General features: G+C 35.3%; 1 protein-coding gene across 7 annotated transcripts in view; it reads right to left on the reverse strand.

The window, feature by feature from the left end:
* GULP1 (GULP PTB domain containing engulfment adaptor 1) overlaps positions 1 to 24,956 on the reverse strand; it is a 370,363-nt gene that overhangs the window by 9,322 nt on the left and 336,085 nt on the right. For 4 of the 7 annotated variants that reach the window (XM_043998705.1, XM_043998702.1, XM_043998699.1 and 1 more), the window contains 3 exons: positions 15,828 to 15,966; positions 8,415 to 8,509; positions 4,929 to 5,334 (listed from right to left, as the gene is read on the reverse strand). In XM_043998705.1, the coding sequence (XP_043854640.1) occupies positions 5,251 to 5,334; positions 8,415 to 8,509; positions 15,828 to 15,966 (318 nt within the window). In that variant the 3' untranslated portion in view covers positions 4,929 to 5,250. Of the gene's footprint in view, positions 1 to 4,928; positions 5,335 to 8,414; positions 8,510 to 15,827; positions 15,967 to 24,956 lie in introns of those variants that run through there. The other 3 variants (XM_043998703.1, XM_043998701.1, XM_043998704.1) reach the window with 2 other exon arrangements.

Consider the following 24,956-nt stretch of genomic DNA (forward strand, 5'->3'; position numbering starts at 1 on the left):
CAACAGCAAGGATTTTCTGTTGCTTATCAATAGTTACACTATTGGTCCAGATTCTTACTACTTGTTAACTAGTGAAAATAAAAATACTGTGACAAAATTAAATAAATATATTAATCAAATCATTTTATTTTGCCAGCATGGCTTGGCCTACTGTCCATCTAATGAACAACTCTGAAGTAGGTACTTTAAAACTCTGATTTTGTTTGTATGAGCAATTCTCCCAGACTACTTCTCCATGCTTCCCCAAGTGAATCCTTTCTCCTAACCCCTTTTTAAGTGTTATCTTCCCCTCTTAACACAAAGTGCCTAACAAATGCTGCTATCTTTATCTCTTAACTGACCGAGACCATAACAATTCTTCAACTTAATAGATGATTTTTGAGAGCCTTGTGGCTAAAAATTTCATCACTCTGTGGCCAGTGGTATGATGAACCTCTTGGAATTTTGGTAGGGTTTGTCTTCAGACCATACCCAATCCATAGTTACACCACAGGATAGAAACCCAAATACTTCCATCAGTGTCTGGAACTTAAATTCTTGTGATTTATCGATCTTTTAAAAAAAGTAAACTAATTAAACATGGTAAGAAAAGTAACCCTGATAGGCTGCATGGTGAATCAAAACAAACAAAAACCTACCGGACCAAAAGTGAAACCCAAGTTCAAGAACCACTTTTTCTAAACCAATTTCCTTACCTGTAGAACTGGAATAAAATGCCAACCCTGTCTAATTCCCAGAGTTCTTAGGAATAGCAAAGAAGAAAACATGCAAAAGTACTTTATAAGTTCTAAAGCATTAGGAAGCACAATTTTAAAGGTTTCTTATATTTTGGTGTAACAGAAATGAAAATGGATTCACACATTGGGAGTACTGGAACTTGTAATGACTCTGAAAATTAACTTATTCTTTTTCTATATATATTTATTTATATGTAAAATTCCCTTTCCGTTAAAAAAATGTGAACATGCAACAGCTTTAGAGGATTTGCAGTAAATGAAGATTCTGGTTCAACTTTGAGGATTAAGTTATGGATTGAATGTGAACAACCAGTATTTCAGAGAACCAGTAATGAAACATGCTAACCACCTCCTGACAGAGAGGCAATGGACTTGGGATGGCCACTATTTTTGGACATACACATATGTATATATGTGTGTATATATACATGTATACATCTAGGTATCCATACACACATATATATGCGTGTGTATACATATAGGTTTGCACATATCTATCTAGATATATAGATAGATACCTTCCCTCACAAAATAGATGACTAAAGCCCACATCTTGTGATTCATATGCGTATACCTGATATTGCTAAAGGAAACCTAGGCAACACTATCAATATTATCTTGAGAAAGGAATTGAAGAACAAGGGGGCACAAGTGGTGTTTTATCTTTGTTGCCCTTCAAAGACAAAAGCTAAAGAAAAGAAGGCAAATTTGGGTAGGAAAAGTCTCTTTAAACTATATTATCTGAGTTGGATTTTTGGATCACAGCTTAAAATATAAATCTAAAAGGCTCTTGAGCAGGAATAGATCACATCTCCCATAATCTGATAAGATTGAATTTGGCCAAAGTCTTGCAAAAATCATCAATAGATCTTTAAACTGAAAAAGGAAAAGGTAAAAAGAAACCTGACTTTGTATACCCACCAAGCAAGATACCAAAAATAGTAGGTACAAAATATGAAGATGAATAGCCACTGAGATCTTAAGTTCATAAAAGAAGAAAATGAATGAAAAGAACCACTGGTAAAACAGATGCTCTCAAGGCTCCATTCAGAAACACACAAAAATACAAATAGAGTGCCTAAGACAGAGGAAAATTTGGCCTTAGGTCTAACTGAGAAAGTGGGATGATACCCATGAAGAATATGTCTCCAAAGTAAATAAAAAGTGATAAATAAAAATGTGAAAAAGTGATAAATAAAAAGTGAAAAATAAAAAAATAGGGTTGTATTGTATATTAACACTCTGGTGACCAGAAGCCAGAGGAACAAAGAATAGTAGAGATCAACTGGGTGAAGATCAGTGGAGGAAGAAATAAAATTTACTGTTTTTCATCAGATCTAGTTCATCTATAGACTACAGGAACAGAAAGAAAAAAAAAAGTGAAATTTCATAAAAATAGATCATAAATCTGGCAAGACAGAGGAATGCTATACATTTTCTGCAACTTTGTCTCTTTCAAAAGAAGAACTAATCATTTCTTTATGTCACTTATTGGTAAGTTCACCTTTCAAAAGTTATGGTAACCAGGGAGGGAAAACTGTTCTTGGTCTAAGTCTCACTAATGAGGAAGAAGGAGCTGCTAGAATGGAAATGCTGAGTAACCTGGAAGAAAGTGGCAACTTCCTCATAGAGTTAATAACAAAAGAAAAAAAGCTGAAAATAGTATGACACACACCCTAAATTTGGGGAAAGTAGATTTCAAAGGTTTTATAGCAGTTTTTTAAAACTTTTTTTGTGTTAATGGCAACCTGTTGAAGCCTATGAACCTCTTCTCAGAATAATGTTTGTTGTTTACCGTCACAGTTGAAAGAAGAGGGAAGAGAATAAGCATTTATGAAGCACCAACTATGTGCCAGTCACTGTGCTAATGCTTTATAAATATCATCTCATTTGATCTTTCCAAAAATCCTAAGGTAGGTGCTGTTATTATCACCATCTTATAGCTGAGGAAACTGAGGTAGGTATCACTTCAATGTTTTGCCCAGGAAGCAAGGAAATACCAAATTTTAATTAGAGGTTAGTGAAAATAAAGACGGATTTTTTCCCCATCCAATTTCATTGACCTCCTGAAATCTATCCATAGACCTTTTGGGGAATCTGTAGACCCCAAATTAAGAAAACGTGATGTAGAAAAGATGTACTCATCTTTCCTATATTGTTATAGGCTACATTTTATCTATAGGGAAAGACAGTTGAGAAATGGACCAAAAATTCTCAAGAATTATATTATGAAGACACACACACACACACAAAAATGATTCCAGTGAAGAGAAATAAGGAAATTGTCTGAAAAGACCAATGGAAATAAACAAGAAGCTCAATAACCAACTTGGATTCCAAGAAGAATTGTCCAGGAGACTGAAAAAAGGGCAAGCACTAGAAAATGAATACTGTAAAAACCATGTCTGGAGTATTTCAGTTCATAATGCATTGCCACCAAAGACGACAACAAAAAATAAGTATAAGGGATAAAAAAGACAGGATGATGGCTCTGAATGTAGAGAAGACAGAGACTGCTGAATTATTATTTTAAATTTGCTTTCTCTAACAAGTATAAGGACTTTTGTACAGGTAAAGATAGAATAAAAGAAGTTAACAAGGAAATGAAGAAGGATATATATATATATATATATATGTAAACTTATCTGCCCTTGGTCAGTTGATCTAGGCTGAATGAAATACATCCTCAGGAGGTTAAAGAACAGGAAGATGTCATTGCTGAGGTGACAGATAAAAGATCACCAAGAATGGGTTGAAGGGGCAGCTAGGTGGTGCAATGGATAAAGCACCATCCCTGGATTCAGGAAGACCTGAAGTTCAAATCCTGCCTCAGGCACTTGACACTTACTAGCTGTGTGACCCTGGGCAAGTCACTTAACCCCAATTGCCTCACCCCCCCCCAAAAAAAGAAAGAAAGAGTGGAAAACCATAAGCCAGGAGAAGGATAAATGTTGTCCCAATTCTTTAAAAAGGGAAGAGAAGGAGATTAGAAAAAAATAGGTCAATGTGCTTAATGTTAATTCCTGGCAAGATTCTAGAATGTATTGTTAAAGATATGGTTAGTGGACATCTTAGAAAAGGAAATGGTGATCACAAAGAGCCTAATGTAGTTTCATCAAAAACAAGTCACATGAAACTAACCTTGCATCTTTTTTTGGACATAGTTGCTAAACTAACTTAGCTAATTTTCAGCAAAGAATTTTTTTAAAAAGCCTCCCTTGTGTTGTTTGTTGCTATTATTGTGTTGTAGAAAACCTTTCAAATAAATGGCCTCTGGAATGAGGTCATCAAAATTAAAGACAAGAACCATTTTAAAAGTCTGCAAAAGTTTTCTGATGAAGTTACAGAGAATGCTTGTATATATCTGAAGCAGAAATAACTGTATATTGCTCAACTGACAGGGAATCAAGATATCAGCCTATTTACATTTGTAACTTTTGAGAATGACCTCATGTCATTTGCTCTTTTAAAATTTTAAAATCCAAAAGATATGTCAGTTCAAGAATTAATAGGTTCAATTTTGATTTACTATGGTGCTTTGTTTTGAGTGGAAGGGTTGGGAGAAACTTAAGATGCCCAGTTGTTGCCAAATGAGGCAACTTCCTGAAAGCTGTCATGGTTCATCTCCATATTCTTTTAGAATGCTGTATTAAAGCATTTACTATTAACCATGCATTTATGAAGCAGAGAATGGTACAAACCTACCTTTGCACAAGTGATACAAGGTAGGTGAAATGTGGTTCCTTAATTTACTCTATTATTTCTGACAATTGTCTATTATCATCATCATCATCCTTCTATTATTATTTCTCTGATTCCTGACATAATGTATTATTATTTTCCTTGAGAATAAAATATTTTTATAATTACGGCTTATAATTACAGTTAACCTAGACCAGATGTATGCCACCTAAGTAACTATTCTTTATTTTTAGAGATTTCTAGTTTTTAGTCAACTTTAAAATCAAAATGACTGACCAGACTTCAAAGATATAAGTAACCTATTTTGACAATTTATAATATAATACCATTCAAATATTCTGACATGAGTTTCATAGTGATTCCAAATTAAAATGTATCAGCTTATTATCTGGAGAAGCTTTGTTCCCATTCTTTTAAATACAAATGAAAAAGTCAGACATCTCCTTATTCTTGTAAGCATGTGGTGCTCACAAAATTTATTGTGCTGCCTTGGTTTTAAACAAACACACAAACAAAAATGTATTTTTAAGGAAAGAAAAAAGAATAGTTAAAAAGTAAGCACAATGGTTAAATAAGGCCATTAACCCTAACAATAAAATTGTCACAAACTTTATATTAGCCAAAAGGTTACTACAATTTATGGAACAGAAGCCTATGATAATAGGTTTAATTAATACAGGAGTCAGGCAATACAATAATGGCTGAGTCATTGAAAGAAAAATGCATGTAAAGTGAATACAAGCACATAGAAATAGGCAATAAAATCCAGAAATGCATAAATGAAACAGCAGTTGGAACATTTCAAAGTCAGTTAAAGCATGCAAATGTTAAAATTTAGGTTGCAAAAAGCTGTTGTGAAATGATTATGGAAATTATATACCAACCATCTCTGTCGCTACCCCCCATGAAAGCACAAGAAGATAAAAAAGACATTAAAAAAGTATTAGAAGTAATCAAAACAGGGTAATGCAGCTTAGTATTTGCCTAGCAAATCATTAGTCATCAAATGATTTAAATACAAAAAATGAAAGATTAATATTAAATACTAGTCATACTATAGCTTTCAGAAAATAAAAACAAAGACAATTCAAAAGAAACTTGGAAAATAAATCTAAAGAATAAATCTGGACTAAAGATAAGATCTCTTCCTATCCATAAATGAATTTTGTGACTGAAACATGCCTCTGTTAGCACTTCCATTTTGTTCAGGCAGTGAGTGTTGTATAGTAAATCTTTAGGATAGATATACAGACACAGTAACCTACACCCTACTTTACACACACACCAAAAATGAACCTAGAGTTAATGCCCTTTCTTTGCCTGCCAATATTCTGCTTATATATGAGAGTTAACAAGAAAGATGAATTTTTCAGTTTCTAGTAAATATTATTTACTTTTAATGTCTGTTTTACTTACTATATACACTCATTAATCTCCATGTATATTTTGCCACAGTGATAATATTCTGGGTCAAGTTTTTGAAATAAAATATTTTGAAGGAATGTTCAAATTCATCTCAGTGGATTGATCTCATCTTTGAATTAAATGAGCTTTGAAACACCAACAAAAAGGAATGAGCTGGAGTATTAATGGAAAATTAACTGATTCTTCTAGGTTTGTCAACTGTGTTTCTTTAAATGTAGATTTGAGACTTCTTTCAGTTCATAGTATAAATGAGAATTATGAAAAAAGTGAAAAAGATCCAAGAAAAGATACTCTTTATCAAGCTGCTCTGTAGATTGCTATTTTTCCTATAAAAATTTCAAGAGTTATCACCAATTGTTAACAAAATACTGTTCTCCCTCTTTGGTTCTATTAGATGTTTTATAGATTTCTTCCTGCATATACAGAAGTTCAATCTTCTAAACAATGTCAATATATGAAGTTTTAGAGACTTTTCGGAGTATCAGAAAGGTTGAAGAGACTTGTGCATGGTCATTCAGTTAGTAAAGGCCAGAGATGGGATTTCAACCCAGGTCTCCCTGACTCCAGGACCAGCACTTGCTGTACTGCTTTGCTAATAGCAGTTTTGAAAAATATCACTAAGTAATATCAATCTCGATTCTCATATAAAAACCCATGAATCCCTATCAAAATCCATGGGATTTTGCTCTCTGTGTGTGCATATACACATGCCTCTGTCATATATGTGTGTGTATACATTCATGCCCCTCATATAATCACATGTGTATATGTATGTTTGCATGTGTGTATATGTATACACAAAGTATTTCTGCCATCCAAAGATATCAAACTAGCTATTTTTTCCATTAATAGAAAATGCATGTTATGTGTATATGGCTGGGAGGGGGTGGGGAAGGGAGGGAGAAAACAGAGAGAGAGAGAGAGAGAGAGAGAGAGAGAGAGAGACATACATTGGTCTAGTAAATATGTATACATATACATGTAGGGGCCAAATTTAATATGGGGAGAGTTAATTGGGTGGCTCGCCGTAATATTGGAGTTCAGAAAAGTTTCCTCCCTTCCAAACTGCCTTTTAGTTAGTTCTCCCAGGCTACTAAGAAAGGAGATTAACAACCTCTTTACCACAGACAAATTAGGTTTTATTAACGGGAATAAAATATATAACAAAGGTGAAATTAATAAAGCCAGTGACAAGGGAATAGGGGAAGAGAAAAATGGATAAGCTCCCTGGCTCTAGCAAAGACTGACTCAATCCCCAAACTTGCTTCCAGCTCAGCTAATTTGAAGAGCTGGCCTCCTTTCTATTAACTCACCACCTGGGGTCTGTAGTTTCTATGGGACTCAGCTATGCAGCCCCTCTCCAGTCTGCTCTCAGAAGCTTACCAACAGGAAAGAGAGCACACTCCCATCCTCAGCATTCTCTTTTCTACCTTTTCTCTCCCTCCCCCAAAAGGGAGGTCATTCAAGTTGCTTGGCCGAGAGTGGTCCCCCGGTGACATCAGTACTATACGTCACTCAGGGCAGGCCATGTGTGGCCTATATCTAATTATGCCAAGTAGGTACTTAGTGAGTTTCTCAAACAATACTAAATCAATCAGGTGGGACCCCTGGCCATTATTTTATCACATACACATTCTATTAATGGCAAAAAAATAAAAATAAAAATAAAAAGCTAGTCTAATCTTTGGATGATAGAAATAATTTGTTACCAAGCCCATAGTCAAAGTAATTCCCAACTGGAAAGGTTGTACTCTATTGGCAGAACTTTAGACTATTATTTTTGTAGATGTTATCAAAAAAATACAAAATATTCTTAAAAATCCCCAAACCAGAGGCAAAGTGGCAGAGTAGATAGGGAGCTGGACCTACCTCTATGGAAGTCAATTAACCATTCAATGCTTCAGGCAGCTCTGTTAAGTTGCAGAGTAGGTGCCTATCTGCACTGGGAGAGAGTTTTCTCTTAAGTTCTCTACACCAGTAAAATCAAAGGTTTAGTTTAAAAAATACGTGTGCGTATTTATATGTACAGAGAGAGAGAAAGAGAGAGAGAGAGAGAGCGAGAGAGAGAGAGAGAGAGAGAGAGAGAGAGAGAGAGAGAGAGAGAAGCAGAGAGAGAAAAGGGCATATTTGTCCCAGTTGTAAAATAAATTAAAAGATGGAATAGCCTTATCTAAAGTTTTTGCTATCAGATTTTAAGGACTAGAAATATACATCAGAACATTTATGTTCTGGTTTTTAACCTAAATATTAAACTAATATAAAACTAGCTAATGGTGGCGGAAAAACCCAGACTGTGATTCCATGGCTATTCACCTTAAAATGTAGGGGCAGCTAGGTGGCGCGGATTCAGGAGGACCTGAGTTCAAATCTGACCTCAGACACTTAACAATTACTAGCTGTGTGACCCTAGGCAAATCACTTAGCCCCAATTGCCTCACCAAAAAACCAAAAACAAAAAACACAAACAAAAAAAAGTAACAGGCCAGGGTTACGGGTAGATAAGTGTTTATAGACCAACACGATTTATTCTAGTAATAAATGAGTAGTCACCTGCATCTCATCTAGTTTTGATTGGATATCTGGAGGGAAGTCACCTGCTCCACAGTTAAAAGGGTCAAAAGGTTCTGCTCCAAAAAGGTCTCGTTCTAGAATAAAGGAAATAAACAATTTAGTAGCATGGAAATCACAAGACTAAGGCAATGAAAGCATGGAATATTTTAATGTGAAAATTATTCATTTTGATGAGTTATGTTGCTCACATGAGATAATTACTTGGCCAATTCTCCTTTTGAATTTTCTGCTACACTAACACAGGCTCCCATTCATCAAATGATGGCCTAAGGAAACATCTAAAGTGCCAAAACACACTTTGTTGAATATTACTGTACTTTACCAAGCATACATATTCATAAGCTATTCTGTTATAGAGAATTTAACTCATATAATTTAAAAAGTGTTAGGTAAATGTTTTGAAATTTTTTTTTTAAATTATGAAACTGACAAAAACTAATAAACTAGAGCATTTCTTTGTATTTGTGGTTCTTCACTTGAGGTCCGTGAATTTGGTTCTGCCCAACATTTGGCACAGTGTAGTTGCCAAGAATAAATTCTTATTGTTGTTAACTTTTAAAAATATATAATTTTAAAAATATTTATGATTAATTATATTTATACAAATATAATTTATTTTCTTACTCATTATAAAAATATTTTATTTTATGCATTTAAAAATTATTCTAAGATGGGCTCCATAGACTTCACCAGACTGTAAAAGGGTGCCCAACCCTATACAAAGGAAAAAAGAAAAAAAGGGGATTGCATATGAATTTCAGGTGAAGTTTGGGGTTTTGGTTATTGTTTGCTTTATTGTGGTTAGTTGAGTTTTTTTATATGCCCTTGAAACACTGGATAAAAATCTGATTCTATAATGTATTATGATTATGATTTTATGTTTAAAACACTTGTTCAACAAATATTCAATTATTCTGTAAAAGGATCTCTTCTAGATCCTATGAAAGATACAAAGATGAAGGATTTCTTTGTCCCTGTTAAGCAATATAGGAACATTAATACTATTCTCAATGTCATAACAAAGTATCAAGAATGCAATACATGGTTTTTAAAATAACAAACTGTCTTACATTTTAAACCATTCAGTTCCCCATAAATGACAGATAATGGGTCATAACCTCCCACTGGGATCCACTGATTTAGCCTCTGTGATAGAGGGCACAGACTAAAATACATTAGGGTGCAGTGCCACTGAAAATAAATTTGTTGCTTGCTAATTCACAAAAGAAATGGGCTATATTTCTTATGGACAAAACCCCAAAGAAAAATGCACAGCTGTACCTTTATGTTCTGTTGGCCAATAAAAATGTCAGTGGCTTAATTAAGAAACACAAAATTCCTTTACAGTAGATCTTACAGTGCACATTTATATGATATTGTATAGTTCTTTAGCTGAGATCAAAATAGCAAACTGCACTTTAAGAAAAATAAATATAAATTTAAACCATATTAACTTTCTCATAATGGCAGAGAGACCAGAAAAAGACATGGTTAACAAATTTGTTGTGAAGAGGATAAAGGTGTTCAAGCTTTAAAACTATATCTTTTAAAATGTATATATTTGGGGCAGCTAGGTGGCACAGTGGATAGAGCACCAGCCCTGGAGTCAGGAGGGCCTGAGTTCAAATCCGGCCTCAGACACTTGACACTTACTAGCTGTGGGACCCTGGGCAAGTAAGTCATTTAACCTCAATTGCCTCACCAAAAAAATAAAAAACAATTCAAAAAAATTTAAAAATATATATTTTAGTCTGAGCTTAAGAAATAAGATAAAAATTTCCACAACATGGAATAGAAAAAAGATGACTGTACATGAAAATGCAAATCTAATATGTACAATTTCCATCCCTTTTAAATATATAATAAAGTTATGTAATTTTCTTTTTTCCTTTCTTTTCTTTTCCTTCTCTTACCCCACCCTAGATATGTCTACCATTAGACACAAATATGTGTGTGTGTGTGTGTGTGTGTGTGTGTGTGTGTGTGTGTGTAAAACCATTCTATACATACTTCTATTTATCAGTTTTTTCTCTGAATGTAGATAACATCTTCCTTCATATGTCCTTTGTAGTTAATTCGGGTATTTATAATAGTCAAACTGATTTCGCCTCTCGAAGTTATTCTTTTTTTTTGGTCGGGCAATGAGGGTTAAGTGACTTGTCCTGGGTCACACAGCTAGTAAGTGTCAAGTGTCTGAGACCCGATTTGGACTCAGGTCCTCCTGAATCTAGGGCTGGTGCTTTATCAACTGCACCACCTAGCTGCCCCCTCAAAGTTATTCTTAAAACAATATTGCTGTTACTTTAGACAATGTTCTCTTGGTTCTGCTCATTTTACTCTTCCATATTTCATATAAATTTATCCCTGTTTTTCTAATATCAACAAGCTTATAGCATAGTAGCATTCCATCATGATCATATACCACAACTTGTTTAGCCGTTTCCCACTTGACAGGCATATCCACAATTTCCAGTTCTTTGCCACTGCAAAGAGAACTTCTATAAGTATTTTAGAAACTAGAAGTGCTTTTCCTTTTCCCCAATCATCTTGAGAAACAGACCCAGTAGTGGTATTGCTGAGTCGAGGGGTATAAGCAGTTTAATAACTTTGGGTATAATTCTGTAATGTTCTCCAAATTGTATCTTGTTCTGGTCCCCTACTCCCAGCTTCTAGTCCATATAGTAAGTTTATAAGTAGTCAGTATAAAGTGTGAATGGAAGAAAATAAGATTGCAGAAGGGAACCTGGACATGTAAGCCATCTCAAAGATCAAATGAGTATAATTTACAAATTGTATCATATATTAACCAAAAATCACATCCTGGTAATATGTGCTGAATCAGTGGAAGCCATGTAGGCACTGCTGTCAGGGCCTTTTGATCCCTACAATATGTAAATCCAAGACAAATTTAAGATCTTCACAGTAAAGACCAGCAGGTCACCATTTAGTTTTTTTCTCCCCTATTTCTCTTTTTATAGTTCTTTTTAATTTTAATTTTTAATTTTCCTCAATTATATGTAAAGGTATTTTTAAGTTCCAATTTTTCTCCCACCCTCCCTTCCCTGCCCCCTCCAAAGGCCAGCAAGCAATTTGATATAGGTTATACATTACTATCATGTTAAACATTTCCACATTAATCATAACAAAAGGAAAAAAACTGCAAGAAAGAATAAACAAGAACAATAACAAAAAAGCAACAACAAAAGTGAAAATAGTATGCTTCAATCTGCTTTCAGACTCCATAATTCTTTTTCTGAATGTGGAGAACAGTTTCCACCATAAGTCTTTTGGCACTGTCTTGGATCACTGTATTGCTGAGAAGAGTTAAGTCTGTCACAGTTGATCACCATAAAATGTTGTTGATACTGTGTACAATGTTCTCTTGATTCTGCTCATTTCACTCAACATCAAATCATGTAAGTCTTTCCAGGTTTTTCTGAAATCCATCTGCTTATCATTTCTTATAGCACAATAGTATTCCATTACATTCATATACTACAACTTGTTTATGGCCCCAATTGATGGGCCACAAAAAGTGCAGCTATGAATATTATTGTATATGGGGGTCTTTTTTTCCTTTTTTATGATCTCTTTGAGATACAGACCTAGTAGTAGTATTGCTGGGCACAATTTTAAAGTCTTTTGGGCATGGTTCCAAATTGCTCTCCAGAATGATCGGATCAGTTCATACATAGCTCCACCAACAGTGCATTAGTATTCCAATTTTCCCACATCTTCTCCAACATTTATCATTTTCCTTTTTTTGTCATATTAGTCAATTAGATAGGTGTGAGGTGGTACCTCAGAGTTGTTTTAATTTGCATTTCTGTAATCAATAGTGATTGAGAACCCTTTTTCATATGGCTATAGATAGCTTTAATTTTTTCATCTGAAAACTGCCTGTTCATATCCTTTGACCATTTCTCAATTGGGAAATGACTTGTATTCTTGTATATTTGATTCAGTTCTCTATATATTTTAGATATGAGGCCTTTATCAGAAACACTGACTGTAAAAAATTGCTTCCCAGCTTTCTGCTTTCCTTCTAATCCTGTTTACATTGGTTTTATTTGAGCAAAAACTTTTTAATTTAATGTAGTCAAAATGATCCATATCTTTGGTTATAAATTCTTCCCCTCTCCACAGTTCTTACAAGTAAACTATTCCTTCCTTCTCTAATGTGCCTATGGTAACACCCTTTATGTCTAGATCTTGTACCCATTTTAACTTTACTTTGGCGTATGTTGTAAGCTGTTGGTCTATGCCTAGTTTCTGCCATACTATTTTCCAGTTTTCTCAGCAGTTTTTGTCAAATAGTGAGTTCTTATCCTGGAGGCTAGAGTCTTTGGGTTTATAAAACAAGAAATTGCTGTGGCAATTGCTGTGTTTTGTGCAAAGCACCATTTGTTGCTGAGAATTTTGAAATTATATGGACATGTTAACTTCATAATTTTACTGAAAACTTTGAACTAACCCTAAGGTGGCACAGATAAGTCTGTGCCCCCCAAAACTGTATAAAAACAAGAACTCTTGCTCACTGAGTTCTTTTCCATCTCCATCAAATCCATGCTGCCGAGTGCTGCCAAATCTAATACATCATTAGGTGAGTGACTCTGACTCTCCCCCTTCCCATCCTCTTCTTCAGGTTGACTGGTTTCCTTCACCATCCTATCCTCTGTGCCCAAGCTGTCTGCACTTGGACTTTCTTTGCTGTTTGTCTCCACATCCTATGTGGTTTCTGAAGTATAATTATGGTCTTATATCTTACGGCTATTGTGGTCTTTCCCTGTGAGTACCCAAAGAACCAGCGGGCCTGCCCCCATTTCATAATTTCATAAATTAATTATTAATTCACCAGCCCTTGTTATTTGCATAGAACAGAAGAATGGGAGATGTTAACAGCCATTTCCTCATAAGAATATCATTGAACTCTATTCTGGCAGCATTTGTCTTAGCCAGAAAGGAATGATAAGAACCAGAGTAGGCGTCCCCCACTCTCCTACATGCTCTTCTTCTAAATCCCTCTAAATGGACTACTTTCCATTTGCACTGTACAATTTTATTTATGTTCAATGTTTTTGTATGTACACATTTTTGCATGTCATCTTCTCCATTAGAATGTGAACTCCCAGAAGACAGGGACCATGGTTTTCGTCATTATTTTTATTCCCATGACAGTGCAATGTTTAGCACATAAATAGCACTTAAGTGCTTGCTGACTAAGCAGGAATTCAGATGGTTTTCTGACCATTAAGTTAAATGAGAGGAGCAGCTAGGTGGCACAGTGGATAGAGCACCGGCCCTGGAGTCAGGAGGATCTGAGTTCAAATTTGACCTCAGACACTTGACACTAGCTGTGTGACCTTGGGCAAGTCACTTAACCCTCATTGCCCAACTAAAAAAATTTTTAAAAAGTTAAATGAGAGTTGAATTGAGAGCCTCAGAAGAGGCAGAAAATGGGGCAGCTAGGTGGCACAGTGGATAAAGCACTGGCCCTGGATTCAGGAGGACCTGAGTTCAAATCCAGCCTCAGACACTTGACACTTACTAGCTGTGTCACCCTGGGCAAGTCACATAACCCTCATTGTTCCTCAAAAAAACCCAAAACAAACAAACAAAAAAACAAACAAAAAAAGAAGAGGCAGAAAAATACAGAGGAGTTCAAGGAAAAGATGAGCTTCCTTTCCAGTTCTAAATCTTAATGCTAATTACTGTAATATAATCTTATGGTAAATATCTCTTTTCTTCTCTGAGGAACTTGGATGAGAGGAAGAGCTTTGACTGAGACAGCTGATTGAAGAAATCTGTAGTTTTCCTCTGGAAGGGACTCTTATTTACCACTTCCCCACACACCTTGTTCCTTTATCTCTCCTCCCTATGGATAATGAAGGGAGTGAAAGATCTTGCTGATAGAGGAGTAGCCTTCTTCTAAAAGAAAGAGGCTTGGTAACCACAGTATTTTTGTTTTGTTTTTTGCTTTTGCAGGGCAATGAGGTTAAGTGACTTGCCCAGGGTCACACAGCTAGTAAGTGTCAAGTGTCTGAGGCTAGATTTGAACTCAGGTCCTCCTGAATCAAGGGCCGGTGCTCTATCCACTGCGCCACCTAGCTGCCCCCATAGCCACAGTATTTTTAACAAATATTAGGGGCAATATTGCCTCACTAAAAATAAATAAATAAATAAACAAACAAACAAACAAATAAATAAATAAATAAAATAAAACAAATGTTAAACAGGGCATTAGGTAAGCAGGAAGTGAGCTTGGAAAGAAGAGCAGTTGGAAGGGAGCTATGATATTCAGCAGTGATCAATGGAGACACCCAACAGGAAGCAGCTAGGAAAAAATGCCCAGGGAGGAGCAGAATTCAGTATGCTACAACATCAGGAATGAGTTGCCCTTCCATGTATGTTCATCCTGGCTCCACATTGTTACCATGTGGGTAGCCCCATACATGATTCTTTCCACCAAGGATGTGTATATTTGTGGTTTAGGGAACTGAACATCTGGAGGGACTGGGGGGATGTACTGTTGTTATATTTATTACTCTGCTATTTCATTAATTGCCCTTGCTCTGAAAAACTTATTCTGGTCAATTAATAAAAAGGAAACCTCTTTGGGGGCTCATGAGTAATAGCTTAGAGAGAAGTCTCACTTACAAAGTACCTGGAACCTGGGATAAGTTTTTTGGGTGGATAAATTCTTCCCTAACTTAGAAGAGGAAAGTTAGAAAAATTATCACCAAAGTTCTCTGGAACAAGTACAACGTTTTAGAATAAAGATTACAAACAAAACAAATGCTCTATGGAGTTTCAAGGCTCAACTCAAGTACCCCATCCTATGTTACAAAGCTTTTTTTTTTCTTTAATCATCACTCCCACACCCCCAATGTTGTGAATTTTCTCTCCTCAGGTTAAGTTGTTTTTACTTGTATGAATACATATTGAATTCTCTCATAACTTAAGCACCATGAGGACAAGCACTATTTATTTTTTTTCTCTTTATACCCAGTGCATAGCACAGAACATACATAATAAATGCTTGCTAGAACTATTGTTAAATTGAATGGAGGGAAAACAAATTGAATATATCATGTAGTGATGTAAACATATATATGGGTGTGTGTGTATCTACACACACATAAAAATGAGTCTTTTAAAGCTTAATTTCAAACATAATGCTTTCAAGTTGTTTATCACAGCAGCATTAGTAATTTGTTTATAAGCTGGAATGAATTGACTTATAGGTACAGAGTTTAACAAACAAAATAGTTTATTTTGTTTATAGTAATAATAAGTAATAAAACATAAAATATATAGTAATAAATATCACCTGCTTTGTTAGGAATATATCACATACAAAACAATAGGAGTTAGAATTGTTACAGAACTTACTTATCTCCGTAGATCGACTGGGTACTGGAGGAGGCTGTGTACCATTGCGAGTAGGTGTTGATGGCTGAGGAGTTATGGGAGAAAAAGGAACCATATCAAAGATGTCAGTGGAAGGTGATTTAGGCATCACACTGGCTGCCTGTAATAAGAACAATGACTGTTAGAGTAATATTTCATGTGAACAAATCATAGTCCTGAACTTTCAGTATACAGATACAACGAAAAATTTTAAACAGTTGCTGGCCAAGAGGTCAATAGTTGTTTCTGTTATAAGTTTACAAGGGATGACAATATGGAGGACAACTGCACTTAATATCCTAAATGAATACTTATTCCAAACAGGCATTCTCCACCAAATATCTTTGGTTAGTTTCAGAAAATGGCAACTTTTTTTGTTTGTTTTAGGCAAAACGAGGTAATGCCCTTATTACCATTGAGGAAAACATGCAATAGCAAAAGAAAGAGACAGAGCTGCCTAGATGGGAAGGGTTTGGTTGAATTGACCAAACACATGTAAGGACACCTGTATTGGAATATCTTGTGTGCCTAGAAAAAATAGCCTTTGTGATAACTGTACATTTAAAATAATAAAGGCCCATAGAAAGTAAAAATCATATCAATCCACATATCATCAAGTAATTATTAAGCCCCTATTATGAGCTAGGCACTGAAGACACTTGGAGATACAAGTACAAAGACTAAACAACCAGTTCCAAAAGATTTAGAAATAGAGATGATAATGGAAAAGATAACCCATGTTTTGGGGAACAACATAATCCTTCTTTCATGACAAGAATATTTTTATAGTAATCTATAGTCTAACTTTAAATATTTATATTTGTTGTTGAATTCTTAAATAAGGCACAACCAAGATTTATACTTTTCTTTTACTCTTATATCCCCATTTTAGAAGTGACTGCTCCTTGGACACAAAGTTTATGAAGAGTCAAAGATACGAATGAGCATTCATAATTAATGTCACTGCTATGGCCCAGAAGATCTAATACTGCTACTTACTACATTGATGATCTTGGAAAAATTATTAATCTCTCTGGGACTCAGTTACTCACCTGTAAAATGAGGTGGTTGGACTATTTGGCCTCTAAAATACCTTTCAGCTCTAAATCTATGAGCTTCTAATAAAAATGTCAGGGAATTAGAAAGTAATTTGTGAGAAGAACACAAATCTATCATTTTCAAAGTGAATAAGAATATACAATTAAAAAATACATTTGATGTGAAAAATTCCAAAAAGTTGAATCACATCTTACAGGTAGCTAAGTGGCACAGTGGATAAAAGCACTGGGCCTAAAGTCAGGAAGACATGAATTCTAATCTAATCTAATCTAGCCAATTAACATGTGACCATGGATGAGTCATTTAATCTGTTTACCTCAGTGTCCCCATCTGTAAAATAAGGATAATAATAGTACCTACTTCACAGAGTTGTGAGGAGCAAATAATATATTTGTAAAGTGTTTAGCACAATTCCTGGTACATAGTAGTTGTTAACAAATGTTTGCTTCCTTCCCTCCATGATTTAGCAGTTGTTTTACTCTTGAAGGTCCCCCTAATGCCTCTGCTCTGGTGAATTCCTCTTAGAACCTCCAATCTGAGGACATGTCTTGCTGATATTCCTTTCCTTTCTCCCTTTGTAATTCTATACCATGTCTCTACCTCCCCACCCTCTCCCCTATTTTTCAGCTGTTTTTAAATGTCATCTTCCCCCATTATAAGAATGTAAGATCCATGAGGACTGAGATTCTTTCATTTTTCATGTATTTGTATTCTCAGTTCTTAGCACACTGCTTGGAACACAGGAAGTTCTTGATAGATGATTGATGTTATCTACTCAATGGCAAAATTAGAACTAGAACCAAGGTCTTTCAACTCCTAATCTGAAGTATTCTTTCCCTGATACCACAAGAAGGAGAAATAAATGAGTTCAGGCTGGAATAAATTCTGAGAACTCTACCCAATTTTCAGTAAGTAGGGATGTGTTAGATCAATAGGAAAGGAGGGAAATAGGCTGAGAACATGTACACTTTTGAGCATTGCTCAGATCAGATAGTTGTGCAGGTCTATTCTTCCCACTTAGGGTACGCTTTCTGAAGTTATATCCACTTTTAGCACATAATATCCAAATATATCTAACAAAGTATATCCACAGCTCAATATAAATGGCCTTTGCTATCCTGGGTTCAATTGTAAGAAAGATTAACTTGGAACTCTGGCTTTAATTGTGAAACCATGTGAAAGCCACTTAATCCATCTGCAAGGTTATTATGGAAAAAAGAGAAAAATATTTGATTTTGGAGTTTGGGGAACTCGCTTTGCTAATAGAGATAGCAAACCAAATATGACTTAGTACTTAGGATCATAACATCTAAAGCAGGAAGGAAGCTTAAAGGCCACTTAGTCCATCCTCCTCATTTTAAAGAGGAAAAAACTGAAGCAAATTCTAAAAGTTGCCTGAGACAAAGGAGGTTAAGTAAATTGGCTAAAATCACAAAGCTAATTGACGTCATAGGTGTAATTGCAATCCAGGTCTTCCTAACTCCACGCGTAGCACTCTTTCCATACCACATCTTGCTTCAATAATCATAATTTAGTTATAGTGATACAATACTGGTCTCAGGGGGTGGTTATGAGAAAAGTCCTTTGAGAACCATTAAGAATAATCCATATAAATGTGAGGTATTATGATTACTACCATTGCTCCACTCTACTAATATAACTAATTTAAATTGAAGTTTTCCAGATAGACTGATGATAACCTCTCCTTGTTCTGTATTAGTTGGAATTTGGACAAGCCCCTTAAACTTTCTGTTTTCCAAGTTCCCAACACTCTGAATCTGAAAGATGCTATCTATCCACCAATACCAGTGGCAAACATTTACATAGCTCATTAAAGTTTGTAAAGTGTGTTTGCATCAAACAGAAATTTTATTTCATCCTCACTACAAGAAAGCACGATTCTTATGTCCACTATGTAGATAAGGAAACTCATGACATGAGAGGTTAAATTCAGGGTCACATAATGTTTTGGGGGTTTTTTGGAGTAAAAATTGATTTTAGTTTTTTATTTCATTTTTGTCTTTTTAAATAATATCTCTCCTCAGAAATTATATGTAAAGACAATTTTTAGCATTGATTTTTACAAAATTTTGAGTTCTGAATTTTTCTCCCTTCCTCCCTCCCCTGACCTGTTCCTAAAATGGTAAGCAATCTAATGTAGTTTATATTTGTGCAATCACATAAAATGTATTTCCATATAAGCCACAGTTGTGAAAGAAACAAAGTAAAATTTAAAAAATCAGGAAAAAAATAAAAATGCATGCTTCGATCTGCATACAGAGTCCATTGATTCTTTATTTGGATGTAGATAGCATTTTCCATCATGAGTCCTTTGTAATTGTCTTGGATCATTTTATTACTGAGAAGAACTATATATATTTTTGTACATGTGGGTTCTTTTCCCTGTTTTACAATCTCTGTGGGATACAGACCCAGTAGTGATATTGCTGGATCAAAGGGTATGTAGTTTGCTTGCCCTTTGGGCATAGTTCCAAATTGCTCTCCAGAATGGTTAGATTAGTTCACAACTGCACCAACAGTGCATTAGTGTCCCAGTTTTTCCACATCCTCTCCAACATTTATCACTTCAGCCAAGATGATGTGAAGTGGTACCTCAGAATAGTTTTAATTTGCATTTCTCTAATCAAAAATTATTTGAAGTATTTTTATATGTCTAGAGATAGCTCTGATTTCATTTTAAAACTGCCTGTTCCTATCTTTGACCATCTATCAGTTGGGAAATGCTTTATATACTTATAAATTTGACTCAGCATAACCAAGAGAATGTTGTGCACAGTGACAGCAATATTGTTTGATGAAGAACTGTGAATGATTTAACTATTCTCAGCAATACAATGATCCAGGATAATCTCAAAAGGAAGTATACTATCCACCTCCAAAGAGAGAATTGATATTGATTGAACATAGACAGAAGCATGCTATTTTCCACTTCCTTTCATTTTTTCTTTTATTAAAGTTTTCTTGTATAAAATGACGAATATGACAACATTTTAAATAATTACACATATATAACTTAGATCTGATTGCTTGCTGCCTCAGGGAGAGGGAAGGGGAGGGAAGGAAAGAAGGGTAAAATTTGGAATGCAAAACTTTAAATAAAGGAATATTTACTGAGAAAAATTTTTAAAATTGATTCAGTTCACTATATAATTGATAAATGAAATCTTTATCAGAGACACTTGCTATAAATATTGTTTCCCAGCTTACTGCTTTCCTTTTAATCTTGGGTCCACTGTTTTTTTTTTTGTAAAATGCCTTTTAATTTAATATAATCAAAATGATCTATTTTAAATTTTATAATGCTTTCTCTCTTGTTTAATCATGAATTCTTCCCTTTTCATGGATTTGACAGAACAGGGCTATTTTTTGCTCTTCTAATTTGTTTATAGTATCACCCTTTATGTCTAAAGCATGTGCCTGTTTTGACAGGGTCACATAGTAAGTATCTTAGAAAAAGTTCAAACTCAAGTCATCCTGACACCAAGGTCAGCATTCTCTCCAACTCCATTTAGCTACATCATGGAGGCATGCTGAATAGGCTTATCTGACAAGTAAGCAAATATTTACATCATAAAATCAAAAATTACATCATATAGTAATAATTTTATGATAAGAACACTGAACCTCTAAGAATAGTTTTCCTTAACCAATCAACAATAAACAATTATTAAGTACCTTAATATGTACCAGGCACTGTGTTAAGCCCTACAGATACCAGAGGCAAAAGACAGTCTCCACCCCCAAGGAGCTTACAGATCTGATGGAGGAAATAACATGGAAACACACATAAACAACACTAGTTATATATAGAATAAATGGAAAGTAATTAACAGAGAGAAGGCATTAGAATTAAAAAGAGGTTTGAGGAGGCTTCTAGTAAAAGAAGGGATTTCACTTAGGGCTTAAAGGAAGCTAGGGAGATCAGTGGACATAGCAATGGAGGAAAAACATTCCCCACATGGGGATCAGCCATAGAAGATGGCTAGCACCAAGAGATGGAACTTTGTTCCTGAAGGAGCAAGGAGATCAGTGTCATTCATTGGAATAAAGAGTACATATTGGGGAGTAATAAGGTAAGAAGACTGGGAAGGTAGGAGAAAGCTAGAGTGTGCAGAGCACATGTTATTTGATAGAGCATTTTTCTTTGATCCTAGCAGCAATAGGGGGGCCCTAGGGTCTATTGAATTGAGGGTAGGAATCACTTTGGAGGCTGAATGGAAGATGTTTATGAGCAGGGAAAGACTTGAAGCAGCAGATTCCAAAAGTCCATCAATAGTTCCACCAGCAGGCTATTCCAATAGTTCAGAAGTGAGTGGAGCAGTCGGAGAAGAGGAGGCATATTTAAGAGGTGTTACAAAGGTGAAAATGACAGGTCTTGGAAATAGAATGGACATGGGAGGTGAGAATTATGAGATGAGGATGACTCCTAGATTGTGAGCCTGAGGGATGGGAAGAATGGGGAAGATTTTAGAAGGTAAGATAATGAGTTCCATTTTAGACATGTTGAGTTTAAGATGTCTACTGGGCATCTAGTTCAGTATGTCCAAAAGGCAGCTGGAGATGTGAGATTGGAGGTCAGCAGAGAGTTGGGGGAAGGATAGGTAGGTGAGGGGTTTTAGCACAGAGATTCTAATTAGGTCCATGGGAATTTATGAAATCACTAAGAGAATGGGAGATGGGAAAGTGGAGGCCCCTATTTGTAGATGACCTTTTCAAGGACTTTAGCTACAAAAGGCAGAAGAGATATAGGCAGATAATTAGTGGAGATGGAAGGGTCAAATGAATGATTTTTTAAGGATGAGAGATACATGGGCATGTTTGTAAGCAGAAGGGAATGAACTAGTAGACAAGGAGCGTGATGTAAAAGAGAGTGATTATAATGGACCCAGTCAGAAAGGTTCTTTGATTTTCTCCATCTTCATTCTGCATCATATGTGAAAGAGTGAAGGAAGCAAATTGTAGGAGAGTTTCAAGGATGAGAGTTGGGTGGGCATAATTATTTAAAAGATAAGGAGACTAGGGATTAAAGAGGAGGACAGAATAGAATTGAACTGTATCACAAAAGGGACAAGATGGGAAAAAGAGAAGAGAGTAATTAGCATAGGGGGAAATAGCTTGAAAGAGAATTGAAGGGTTAAGAGATTGGAGGTTATGGTGGGGACAAAGAGTAGGGTTTTGTAAGGGAAGGTAGAGGGAGAGATTAAAAGTCAATTGATTATGGTTGGATAAGAGGATTTCAGAATTTTTTAACACAGAAGTTGAATATTTGGGGGGGATAGCAAGATCAAGGTCATGACTATTTTTGTGTGTGGCTGAGGTAGGATACAGGAGTAGCTCATGGGAAGACAGGATGAGGAACTGAGTGATTAGGGTATGTTGAAATCCCCTAGTATGAGGGCAGTAGTTGGGGAGGAGAGAAAAATTTTAAGCCAGATCTTGAACTTACTGAAGAAGGAAGAAGGATGACCTTGGAAATATGTAAACAACAGCTACCAAGATTTTGATTGGATAGTAGAGTTGAGTATCATGAAACTCAGAGGAAGAGAAGTTACTGAGTGACAGAGGAAGGGTGAGAACCTGACATATGTATGTAGATATATGCAGAAGCATAATTTCATAAATTTCTTATGAAATCAGATCATGTATCCTTCACTGCACAGTGGAATTATTAATGTCTTCTTTGCTACCTAGCCTGATTAACCTACTTGTCTTTATGCTAGGGCACAATGACTCCAAATTTATGATAGAGTCCTAGAATTTTAGTGCTCAAAAACATCTTATCATTTAGTTTAGCTCTATCATTTTAGAGATGAGGAAATGGAAGCTTTAAAAGCCTAAATGTGAGCAGTAGAATACTGGATAAAGAGCTGGTGTTAGATTCAGAAACACATACTAACTGTGTGAGCCTGGGCAAGCCAATTGACCTTTTGGTACCCCAGACTATTAAGCACATAAACTGCAAAGCAGCTGCCCATCTGCCCATCATTGGGAATTCTCTACACCAAAGTCCAGTCAAAAATAATTAACCAAAGCTGTTAAGAGTTCACATTTCATAGTGATTTGAAGAGTCCTGTTTTGTTTTGTTTTGTTTTTTGGTGGGGGGGACTGCTCTGTGGCATTTTGCTCAAAACAATCCTGGGAGAAGAGTAGAGCAAGAATTCTTATCTCTCTTTTATAGATGAAAGAACAGAGTCTCAGATAGGTTAAGTTACTTGTCCAGGGCAAAACAACTATTTTTTTTCTTTTTTTTTTGCAGGGCAATGAGGGTTAAGTGACTTGCCCAGGGTCACACAACTAGTAAGCGTCAAGTGTCTGAGGCTGGATTTGAACTCAGGTCCTCCTGAATCCAGGGCGGGTGCTATATCCACTGCACCACCTAGCTGCCCCTAAAACAACTCTTAAGTGACAGAGCCAGGACCTTAAACCAGGTCTTCTGGCCCCAAGACTAGTATACTTTTCCTATTCTAAGACCATTCCTTTCAATAACACCTAGAGTAGCACATAGTAGAGGCTCAGTAAATATTTGTTACTGTAAAATTTTAACTACATTTTTCATTTGTGCTTCAATATGAAAGTAGTGGTTATAAAATCATATGGAGATTTCAAGTAGAAATTATCCATGAAGTAATTAGGATTGAAAAAATAAAATAGTTTCTCTATGACCCATGACAAATCATGTCTGGTAAGGATACTATGTTTAGTATCCTTAACTAAGGAGAATATCTTTAAAAGGTTCCTCCAATTAATGACCAAATTGGCCTAATTCAATGAGTTTTTTAAAAGTTTTATTATGATACTCATAGAAAAGGGTATATTGTTTAAAATTTTGCACTGAAGAATTTGATCAATTTCAGAGAAGTATTCTAGGAAGAAATCATATTAGTATAGCTGGGTGTTAGGGTTTAAGGTCCAAAGGTATACCAAAGTCCATACAAATTAGAGATTAGGGGCAGAAGCAACACCCCTGCTTATTTGAGACAGGAAACTAGTTTGTTGAATTTGATTCCTTATAAAGGATGGAATTCAGGCTCAGAATATTCCAGGCTCTGTGTATGTTTCAAAAGTGCCAGCTCTCTCACTAAGCTATTAGGTTTATGAAATACGGATGAGAAAATATAACTGCCAAATCTAGAGCAATTTAATGATGTGCAGTGGCATTTTTGGCATTAGTTAAATATATTCTGGTTGGTCCTTCTAAATTTAAGTGTTCTGGAACTCATTTTTAAATGTCACTTTAACATGATAAGAATTTTTTAATGAAACACATACTGTACATGAAAGGAAATATTTTGTATGATGAGTCTTTTTGATAAGGTCAATATGGGGCGTCTTGAAAGCGTAGAGTGCAAAGTCCCCAAATGCCCTAAGACTTTTGGGACATCTTATACGCTAGCAGAAAGTATTTTACTAATTGTTTTACATGGATATACAGTATTATAGCTCACCAAGCCTTACTGCTCCCTCACTGTTCTTATGTTTTGAGGGCTCTTCCTGGGCTATGGGAGACTCTATCTATGATGTCTGAGTTTCTGTGTTAAAGTAGACTTCTCTACTTATCAAATGTTTAATTAAAGACAAAATAACAAATGATTAAGACACTCAAAGATAACTTTCAATTGTGTGGGTTTTTTTTTTCTATGTACTTTAAGTAATCTTTAGTTTAGTCTTTGGTGGTATGGCTTTTAAATAATGACTTTTTTTTTCAATCTTTACCTTCATCTTTATAACAACTGCAGCATGAATTGTTTCTGATCCTATCTGTGTATAATGAATAAATCAATTAATGCATGAAGTGCCACTACTAATAAAAAGAACAATTTTTGGCTATAACCTACAAGCAACAAACAAACAAGCCCCAAGAACTTGATAAACACAGTTATAAATTTCTTTTGGCAATAAACAGATACAAAGGTCTTTGAAAAATATAAGCCTAAGAAACTATCTTAAAATAATATTTTACTTTATCTTAAATTGCAAAGAACAAAATTTACAAGGCTCTAGAGAAAAATTAAGTCTTTGAATTTAGAGTCC

This window comes from Dromiciops gliroides, chromosome 3 (genome assembly GCF_019393635.1).
Source record: "Dromiciops gliroides isolate mDroGli1 chromosome 3, mDroGli1.pri, whole genome shotgun sequence".
Taxonomy (NCBI): Eukaryota; Metazoa; Chordata; class Mammalia; order Microbiotheria; family Microbiotheriidae; genus Dromiciops; species Dromiciops gliroides.